General features: G+C 47.9%; 1 protein-coding gene across 2 annotated transcripts; it reads left to right on the forward strand.

The window, feature by feature from the left end:
• The first annotated feature begins 2,835 nt into the window (after nt 1-2,835).
• LOC123069597 (uncharacterized) lies at nt 2,836-6,786 on the forward strand. 2 transcript variants are annotated; one of them, XM_044492480.1, is made up of 5 exons: nt 2,836-3,139; nt 4,316-4,769; nt 5,251-5,285; nt 5,412-6,369; nt 6,459-6,786. In XM_044492480.1, the coding sequence occupies exons 2-4, from the start codon at nt 4,442-4,444 to the stop codon at nt 6,333-6,335; spliced, it is 1,287 nt and encodes a 428-aa protein (XP_044348415.1). In that variant the 5' UTR covers nt 2,836-3,139; nt 4,316-4,441; the 3' UTR covers nt 6,336-6,369; nt 6,459-6,786. The 2 variants fall into 2 exon arrangements, with proteins under 2 accessions (XP_044348415.1, XP_044348414.1); XM_044492479.1 differs by having other exon boundaries at nt 5,412-6,357.
• Nucleotides 6,787-10,825: the final 4,039 nt, after the last annotated feature.

Raw genomic sequence — 10,825 nt, forward strand, 5'->3', positions numbered from 1 at the left:
CCGTTATCAAGTGACAACACATGTCTATGGTGAGGAAACCTTAACCATCTTTTGATCAACGAGCTAGTCTAGTAGAGGCTCACTAGGGACACGGTATTTGTTTATGTATCCACACATGTATTTAAGTTTCCGGTCAATACAATTATAGCATGAATAATAAACCTGTATCATAATTAAGGAAATATAAAAATAACCACTTTATTATTGCCTCTAGCGCATATTTCCAACACTCTCCTTCTGTGTCGTTCATCCATCTACCTTCTATTCTTTTGACACATCACTTGGACGGGTGTCACTAAAGATGCACCTTCAGAGGCAAGCTACCATGTGACCAGACAAGTTTCACCTAACTACCTGCTCGCTCGACACCTAATCGACAAGTGACAACCTGATTGATGAGGTGGAGCGGTGGCAAAGTAGTGGGAGGTTTTGCCGGACTCGGAGCTTGCCAGGCATGGATCTTGGCAGTTTTCCCCGGCAAGGATCTTGTCGGGCTTTGGAGCCGTATTTTCAATATTTCCAATCTCTATCTTTTGAGATCTTCTTTGTTTCTTCATTAATCTGGACTTTGATTTGTCTTTGATTATCCTCCGTCAAGCCCTTGCCGCCGAGAAGGCTGCTACTGCCTGTGCATAAGTCTGGAGAATTAAGGAGCCCATTCTTAATACACCATGGACTTGTAGTTCTTGAGGGAGGTGGCCTTGGTGATGTAGTGGTTCAATCCCACCGTGGAGTGGTACCTCATCCAAACGAGATTTTTTCACCAGCTCGACAAGGCTTGCTTCAACTCAAAAAAGTACTTGTCGATATGGACTTGGTTCCTTGTGTCGTGTTCTCCAATTGGCGAAGAAGATGATCCGAGTACGTGGATGGCACAAATTCGCACCGCATAGCCTTCTTCATCTTGGACCAACTGACGTGGAAGCTCTTCTAAGGTTGGTGAAGCCACTATGTCAGACTCGTAGTCATGGAAGTATCTTCTAGTGTGCATCACTTGTTCTTCGGAGGAGACTTGACGAACCTTGAGATAGTCATTCATTCTCCATTCCCACTCGAGGCACTGTTCGGGCTCATGAGTCCCATACAGTGGTATCTCTATCGTCATCAAAGTCAAAGTAACTAGTGGGAGTAGTGGACTTGAGCTTGGGAAGTTTGGTAGCACCCTAGGACTGGCACTATGCAGATCTAGTAACTTCCTCTGGCCACTGCACGATATCGGTCCTATGTCATCATATGTCATCATCTTCACACAACGTACACGTGGAAATGTGAATGCCATGTGGGTGGAACGGTCGGTATCACAACACAAGTCACGAAAGAATCCGCGACAACAACATATGTATACAACAACTTCGAGGAGTCAAATTTAACGAGTCAATACAACAAGGGTCTTTCAATCAAGATACAACTCATAGAACAGAGGCGAATGTACCTTAGACATGTAAAGAATACAAATGCCTCAAGAATGATTTAAACAAAAGCAAAGGGCGTCATAATCTGTGGGATAACCAGCTAATGTTGTCCTTCAGCAAACTTGTTTCTGAAATGCTACCATCTCATTTGCAGCAATTTCGATGGGAAAAGAGTAAATTAAGTAGGGTGAGTACACAGTTATACTCGCATGACTTACACTATCTAGGTAAGCATCATTCTTACGAAAAAAGTATGTATGGGTTGCGACAACAAAGGACTAAGCATTCTATAGAGACACCCTACAACTTTCGTCTATCAGAGACAAGGAAAGAGAGCACATAAGAAAAATGATCGCTTATGGACCATCTATGCTTACCGTCAAAACATAACACAACCTTACATTCCCCTTTGTACCACCCACGAAGAAGAATCCCCAAGGCACTTACACAATTGGAAAGTTTTATTAATTAGTTGAAGTTGTTAAGATCCGTTAGCTAACAAAATTAAGGGCGGGCAAGTTTTAGCAATTATGGTTGATGTTGTGCTATGATCAAGTTAGCAAGCTCCAAGTCGTCCATAGTCACGGACACGGTTATTTGAATAGATTTAGCCCAACAGAGTGCACCCGCTTACCCATACACGCCTGATCGTCCCTAAAAGACCAGTTAAGCGCATTATAAGAGAAGTTTAGTAAGAGTGCTTCTTGTATGGGTATGTGTATCGGTGCAGTTTCTTCCCGCATGTTGGAGCTTGCCAACGTTGGTTCCTTGAGTGGGGTTATGTGTGACATCCTGACTTAATAGGAATGCTAGACTATTCATATCAAGAAGAAATTACTTTTTTTGAAAGCCTATTCATAAAGAACCTCAAAGGAAAGAGAAAACTAGCATTGAAACGTAATGGCCGAGAGCCAACGACATTACAAAGAGAATTGATCGTAAAACTTTAATTTAATCTGAGCAATGTTTTTTGTCAAAGAAAAGATGAAATAACAAAAATGTTTTTAGTGTTTTTAGAAAAGAAAATTTTTTTGGGGGGGGGGGGGGGGGAGGTGTACTCATACATTAGTGGGCCGTTCTCTTTGTGTAAGTAGTAATAGATTCAGGCCTGCGGCCTGGGCCCTGAAGGGCTGACGGCCGTTCAACAGCTGCGTGCGACGCCGACGAGTCCGTATATGGCTGACCGCACACTACGGCCGACATGCGCCACGTGGCGCGACGAGTCAGCGGGAGCGAGTGAGCCCACGAACAGAAACGCACCACGCGTACCAAAACATCTCCGGCACCGAGACTCCACTGTCGATGCTGGTGGGACCGGCTCCGCTAAGCATGGGCCCACGCGACGTGGACCAAGAGCAACACGGCTTCCCCGCGACACCGCCGGGTGCAGTATATCTGTATATGTGTACGAGCTCGGGTGGCCGGAGAGTTTCCACCTAGCAGCACCACGGAACGGAAATAAAACATTTCCCACCAGTCTTCGTACCCACTCCGTCACATACCCACGCGCTCCTCTCTCTCTCTCTCCTCGGCTCCTCCTCCTATTGCCCCTCCGCGTCTCGCGGCCGTAACCCTAACCCCCCCGCGAAGCACCCGCCGACGGCGACGGCGACGACGTCGTGGGATCTGATCTGGACCTCTGGATTGCCTCCGCCGGGGTCCGTGTCGTTGGAGGATTTTGTGCCCGTTCCAGCTTCCGGTGGGCTAAATTTCCCCATAGGTTCGAGGTAATTTCTCGGAACTGTGGACTCGATCTAGGCCCATGGGGAAATAATTGGGGAATTATGTGCAATTTTTTTCATCTTTTTTTGCGAAGAATCGACGACGACCTTAGGCGGAGAAAATTTTGCACCCAGGCCTAGTCTCTCTGCAGTCTGAATTACTGGTAGGATAAAATATTTTCCATAATACACATCGTAAGAGTTGGTTAATTTTTGACGGAAACTGCAGATTTTTTCCATTCAAACAGATAGATTGAGTTTATTTTACGTACTATACTACTTCAAAATGAATTGCAGTCACCCAGTTCTATCTTTTACATTGTTGGTCTCAGCTGGTATGTTCATCCCCGATTTATTATTGTTGGGAAATGCAGCCATAGTAACCATCAATTTCAGAAGATTCTTATATTCTTATTTGCCAGTGTAATTTAACCTGGTGCCCAAGAAAGACATCGGACGTGTCATTCAGCCTCGTGGTTCCTCAATTCTCGATTTCACATACACACAAGTACGAGATGCTCTTGCATTGCACACAAGGGATAAGTTCTCTTTGAGTGTGCACAGGTTTTGGAATATCTTGGCAGCGGTACCTAACATGCCTTTCTTCCCTTGAAAGTTGGTGGCCTTCCTAGCATACTGCTGCCAAAATTATAAGCAAACGTATTTTTCTATCAATCTTGTATAGGTTTGTGCTGGGTAAATTTGTTAGCTTGCTCCCAGGTGAAGTAAATAGCTTAGTGGCAGCTTGAGGATGTTTGTATGTTCAGAAGGTTCTGAATATGATCAGTTAATCACCCAAACTTAAGTGAGCTACTTCTGTTGAGATGTCTAGAAAACACACTTGATATTCGATTGTAAATCCCTTCATTTATATATATGAAGTTGTATCATTTCTTTGACTTGAAAATTTAAAGTGACAATTAAATTTGGACCCCTCCTGCATTTCTTTCTTTCTGGATTGTAGGTCCAGTAGACAATTGTCCCAAGAAAGGGGTTTAGCTGTCTCAAAGTTAAATAAACAACAATGGTCCTGCATCGTCTTAAACAAGCCTGACCTTGATGCTTGTTATTCTTGCTAAGATTGCTTTCTTCTTTTGGATCTGGAGTCTCTCGATGCCTCTAGTATAACTTAGAATGTCCCATGTTTCGTCATTTCTTTGAAGTTCTGTCATTGTTTTGCAGTTTCATCTCGGGAGGGTGAATATGCTATTTGTGATATCCATTTTTTCATCACATGGATGAATTCTGAAGATTTGGTTGTATATAAGACAAGACAGTAAGGGACATTGATTTATTTCCACAATCAATATGGGGGCTAATTGTTGCATAGCTGCCAAGCAGAGGCCTGAGCCATCAGTAGCTTCAGTTGAAGTTTCGGCATACAGGACAAGACACTCGCCGTCATGGAGCTTCCGGTGGGACAACCGCACACACATAGAGGATATAATGGAAAACGCTGCACTGTTTTCCAATCACAGTAGTGGAAACATTCGGCCAGAACTAAAGAGTGGTTCCATTGCACCAACCGAAGGCCATCCCAATGAGGACAATCTCTCTGATGTTTTCCGCGGGGTCAAATGTCAAAAACCCGGCAAGAAGATGGAAACATCCAAATGTTCCAAAGCTGGTCCTCAAGGTATAGTTTTAAATAAATTGGTGTTCTGTGATTTCACCTCTATCTTTGCTTCTTTATGTGGTCTTTTTGTTTCCATCTGGATTTCATATTTACGGTCTCAATAGTTGGTTATTGCATGTTGTATATATTTAGGACCACGAAATGAAGCTGCTTATGGCGCTGTAAATACTACTCCCTCCGTCCCATAATGTAAAGATGTTTTTTGACACTAGACTAGAGTCAAAAAGCGTCTTACATTATGGGACGGAGGGAGTACTACATGAACAATTGACACGAGAAGCATTTTTTTAACCCACCTCACTTTGTCTTGTCTCACTCGAGTCCAAATGCGCTTACATTCTTTTTTTTTATCATGTCTATAAAATTAGTAACTGAAAAAATATCAGTTTTATTAGGTATCAAAATTCAAACTTCACTAAAGAAATGAGCAAATTTTGCACTTATATTGAGCAGTTTTTCACTACCTGTTTCATGTTTTCAGCCGTTAAATCTACAGCGAGCAATTCACCTCCTGAGGTATGCAGTATTAAGTATTGCAGCTATATTTGCTAACTTAGCACTCTTATTTTCCAATTGCTATTTAAAATTAGCACAGTTACTTTTTTATGGTTATTTCCTTAACCAATCACTATTTTTGTGTAGGCAAAGTCCTGCAAATCATCAGATATGGTAAATGTTGCTTCAGACATAAAGACATCAAAGTCCCTTCCTTCAACACCACCCCTAGTATCCAGAGCAGATCCTTCATCCTCTAGGTGCCATTCTCTTCATGTGGACTCATTCTCAATGAGGAAAGCACGTCGATCACCTGGACATCAACTATGTAGGCAGATCTCGGACAGCAAGATCCCATCTCTCAAGTCCTTCAGTGAGAGTAGCTATGCAGGAGGAAGGCCATCGAGTTCCATGCTCTCGACCTGCAGTAATGATCCATTTGGAGGAGGATCACAACATGGTGGATCATCGGATGGATGGTCAACTCGCACATTTTCTGACTTGGTGGCCTCATCTCAAAGAGAGAGGTGGTCAGTTGACAGTGAGCTCTTTGGTTCCATCAGCAGTAAAATAGCTAGATCAAATGATTCACATGCAACTGCTCTCTCTCCTGACGAAGGGATATGCAAGCTGTGTTCAAAGCTATTAAAGGAACGGTCTACATGGAGTGCTCATGAGCTGGGAGTAGTAGCTGTTTTATTCTGTGGTCATGCATACCATGCAAACTGTTTGGATAGTACTACTTCTGAGAGTGAGAAATATGATCCTCCATGTCCTGTATGCACCCATGGTGAGAAAGGTGCAGCAAAGCTATTTGGTAAGTTGGACTCAAAGATTAAGAGCAGGAAATCTAAAAATGTGATGCCAGATACTGATATAGATAGGAGCTCTAAGCACAAGAAGAGAAGTATGAGGGAACCCAGGTTAGGCACAAGTTCTAGCATGAAGGATTCATTTCGTCGACCATTTTTAAAGAGGCATTTTTCAATTGGTTCTCGACCGCCAAGATCAGTTCTGGGGAGTGAGCCAACAGGAAAGAAAGGTTTCTGGGCAAGACACTGGAGAGAATAGCCAGCTACATATCATCAACGTGGTTAGCATCTTCGTATGTGTTTCTTATTCTGTAAATTCAATGTTGATGGCTCTTTTCATATGGAAATAATAGTGTCTTATCTGTCTTTATCTTTTCCTTAGGAAATCATTACATGGTGTGAGCTCTTGAGCGAGCAAGGATAGAAGTGAAGCTACATATTTTTATGTTTTTGGTACTATTCATTAAAGCACACTTTGTGCTGAACAAATCTAGTGAGACTAGAAATTGTCTTACCCCTGCAACTGAGGATTGTTGCGGTCTAACTTTATTCCTAGGCAATGTAATAGAATAGAAAATGGGAATAGTCTCCCAGGGTGGATTTAAGGGTTTAAATCTGCTATATTGTTATCTTTCCATTCTCTTTTGTAATCGTTATTGGCCAGTTAGCATAATTTAAAGACTACCATCCAGATAGTTCTCTTCACAGAACATGAGTGTTTGGAGACTGCTCTGAAGGATTTCAGACTAAAAGATGCAGGAGTTCGAATATAAATAGCTCATCTGGCGATGCACATGTACTATGTACTCCCTCTGTCCTAAAATAGACAAAAAAACGTCCATTTTGAGACAGTGGGAGTAGATTTTACAAGATGTGCAAGTGTCACCAGTGCTGAATGGTTAACCCGAGGATTAGAGCAACTCCAACAGGGCGGTCGGCCAGGCGGACGTGCGCGTCCGCATTTTAAAATGGGTCGGCTTGACTGTCCAACGGGGAGGCCGACCCAAATGTGTCAGCGTGAAAAAAAAAAACAAGTTTGCACGAAATAAACATAATTAAACATAAAGTGGCCGGTCAAACGCCGGCAAAGTCCACCTAAATCTAATAAACATTAAATAAAACATTAAAAAAAGTCTGTGCCCGCCTGCTGCCGCCCTGCACGCTGCCCTAGACGTCGTCGGCTTTGCCCTTGCCCTTGCCCTTGACGCCGCCGTCGTCGGTGAGGTCGATGAAGACCGGAGCAGGGCCAGCCCACCTGAACGCCGCTTGGTACGCTGCCAGGGCAGCCTCCTCCGGCGTCTGCTGGGGCGGCGGCATTGCGGCAAGCCGCGCGCGCTCCTCCTCCTCCTCGAGCCGGAGCGCCTCCGCGTCGCGTTGGAGCATGGCGTCGTAGCGCATCTGCTCCTCGTTGTCGGCCTGCTTCTGGCGGAGCCAGTGCTCCTTCCATGGCTCGAGGTGGGCCGTCTCCTCCTTCGGCGTGGCGGCGAAGTGGACGGGAGGCGCGCTGACCCACTCGCGGTAATGGCCCGTCCACGAGTAGGCCTCCTCCGGCCAAGTGGGTGGAGGCGGGGAGCGCTTACGCGATGGCTCCGGCTCTGACTTGGGCTGGACGGGCAGCGACGGTGGAGGCGGCGGCACGAAGAGCGGGGAGTGGACAGAGTCCCCCGCCGCCGACAGGGCAAGGGCTTGCTCCAGCCCATCCCAGTGCGTGTCCTCGTCGATGCGGCTAGCCTCCAGCGCGTGCTGCAGGGCCTCCTCGAGGGCGGCTTGGTACTCCGCCTCCGCCTCCATGTCCTCCGGCTCTACCTCCGGGGGCAGCGGTGGGAACGACGGCGGGACGACGTCGACACCTGAGCGCCGTTGCTCCTCGTGTTCGAGGGCGAACCAAGCCTCCCAGTTGGGAGAGTCGGCGGCGTACTCGGGCAGCCGACGCTGCTCCGGCGTGAGCAGCGCGCGGCGCCGGCGCACCTCGTCGTCGTGCGCCCGCTGGGTCCGCGGAACCGCCGGCACCGGTATCCGGTTTGGATCCAAATGCCAATGGTGCGACAGCGTCACGTCGGGGTAGGGGAGGGGCTGCCTGTACTCCCAGTGCCACATCGCTTGGTGCACCGGGATGTGCAGGCGCCGGCGTTTAGGGCGGAAACGTGCCGGCGGTGGAGGGGGAGCTCGGGATGACGAGGCGCCGGGGGTGCCCTTGCCCTTGCCCTTGCTGCTGCCGAAGAGGCCCATGGCCGCGCTAGGGTTTGCGGTCACCGGCGAGGAAGCAAAGAGAGTGGTGGGGGCCCAGATGTGGACGGGAGAAGTGGATGAGGCCGACCCCGCCGCACGCGTGGTTAAAAAGGACGCGCGCACTGGCTGACGCGTGGGCCCGTTGTCGGTGGTCGTCATAAATAAGACGACCGGTGGCGGTTGGGTGGCCGCCAGGTGGGGACGCGGCGGACGACGAGGAGACGCGCGGCGCGTCCGCTTCGCGTCCGCGCCGACGCATTCCAGGCGCAAATTTAGGCCGCAAATGCGTCGGCGCGGACGTGACGTGGACGTGATTTGGGTTTGGGTCGGCGTGTTGGGCCGTCACTTTTGTCCGCGCCGACCCAAACGGACGCGAGCGGACGAAATGGGTCGCCCCATTGAAGTTGCTCTTATTGTCTTTTGAGTGTTTTTCTTTAGTGTGCCCCGGTGTGTTTGTTCGGCGTGTGTAACCATGCATCGGTAGTATTTTCATCTGTCGGATTAGCTGATTAGATATAGATAAATCTGTCTATGCGTTTCTAGAACGAGTATTAGAGCAATTCTAGCAGATCCGCTAATTTAAATATTTTTGTGGGATCCTTTAAATTTCGGCTTGCGTCCACCATAACTACATCCCCTTCCCTCACTTCCCGGCGTGATCTTTTTGCTGATTTCTCTATCCCATCCGCTCGTTGGCCTAAAGGAACCTTTCATTCCCGCTTCCACTCGGCCCCTCGCCATGCCGCCAACCGCCGCTATGGAGTACCCGTGACGCCGCCGCCCCAACCGTGCCACTCCGGCCTCCCGTGGTCGCGCCCGCTGTTGCCGCGCCAACAACATCCGTCGCCAGCTTCAAGCGAAAGCGGCAGGGGAATCATCTTGTGCATGGAGTCATGCTAGCCGCCGCACCGCCTTCTTCCAACACCGCTGTGCTCCCTCCCGTTGTGGTCGCCGGCTCTAGGAAGAGCGCCTCCACCGCCCTCTTCTGTGCGCGGGCGAAGTCGCAATCAAAGGGCCTGAGGAAGAAGGCGCCCATGCTTGAGGCGCCCACGGCTTGAAGTCTCCTCCACCCCCTCTGATCAGCCATGTCTTCCCCAATCCGGCACACTGCACCGACCATGCATACAACGTGTTCAATGAAATGTCTGAGAGGTAAAAAAAAAAATCCTTTCCTTCGGTGATCTTTGGTTGGACTTTGGATTGTTTCCTTATGTTTCAGTCGTTGAATTTTGGAGCAAACATCCACTCAACATATACCGAAATGTTGGAGGAGACTCCGGTGAACTTGAGTGCTCCACTTGACAAATTCAATTCGGCAAATCAAGCGGAGGCCGAAGCCGAGGTGTAACAAGGGGATGATAGTGGTGATGAAGTAGAGGAGCTCGAGGAGGCCGAGTTTGATGCTAGCCAAGACAAAAACAGAAAAGGACCGACAACTACACGAAAGTGGATGATGTTTGCTTTGATTCGAGCATGGGAGAGTGTGTCACTTGATGCAGTGACCGGCAAAGATCAAAGCGCAATGAAGTATTGGCAACGGATCAAGGACAAGTACCACCGGATCTTGCCATTCCCCTCCGGCTGGTCATTAAAGTCAATCCAAGGCCGTTGGGACATGATCAAGAAAACATGTGGCCGTTGAAAGGATCGATATGGTTCACTGGGGGGGGTGAATAGGCAACTAACAAATTTTTAGCTTTAGGTTGTCTAGATGTGCAACTAGGTGAGCAACCTATATGATGCTAACATCAAAACAACAAGTGCAAGCAAATGATACAACACAACAATAGCTTGCACAAAGTAAAGGAAAGAGATAACCACAAGTGGAGCCGGTGGAGACGAGGATGTGTTACCGAAGTTCCTTCCCTTTGAGGGGAAGTACGTCTCCGTTGGAGCAGTGTGGAGGCACAATGCTCCCCAAGAAGCCACTAGGGCCACCGTATTCTCCTCACGCCCTCACACAAAGCGAGATACCGTGATTTCACTAGTGGTGCCCTTGAAGGCGGCAACCAAACCTTTACAAACAAGGTTGGGACAATCTCCACAACTTTATTGGAGGCTCCCAACAACACCACGGAGCTTCACCACAATGGAATGTTGCTCCGAGGTGACCTCAACCGTCTAGGGTGCTCAAACACCCAAGAGTAACAAGATCCACAAGGGATAAGAGGGGGGAATCAAATTTCTCTTGATGAAAGTGTAGATCCGGTCCTTCTCAACCAATCCCTACAAAATCAACAAGTTTGATTGGCTAGGGAGAGAGATTGGGCGAAAATGAGCTTTGGAACAACAATGGAGTTTGGGGGAGGAAGAGGTGAGTCTTCTTGGGGAAGAAGACCCCCTTTTATAGTGGGGGGCAAATCCAACCGTTATGTACCTCTCAGCCCACAAACCAGCAGAACTACCGCTCATGGCACGGTAGTACCGCTCTGGGAGCGGTACTACCTCCCTTGAAGATCAGCAGGAGGAGTTAGAAAAGCAGAGGAGAAAGCAGAGGAATGGGCGGTGGTAGCCGCGATA

The sequence above is a fragment of the Triticum aestivum genome, chromosome 3B (genome assembly GCF_018294505.1).
Source record: "Triticum aestivum cultivar Chinese Spring chromosome 3B, IWGSC CS RefSeq v2.1, whole genome shotgun sequence".
Classification (NCBI taxonomy): Eukaryota; Viridiplantae; Streptophyta; class Magnoliopsida; order Poales; family Poaceae; genus Triticum; species Triticum aestivum.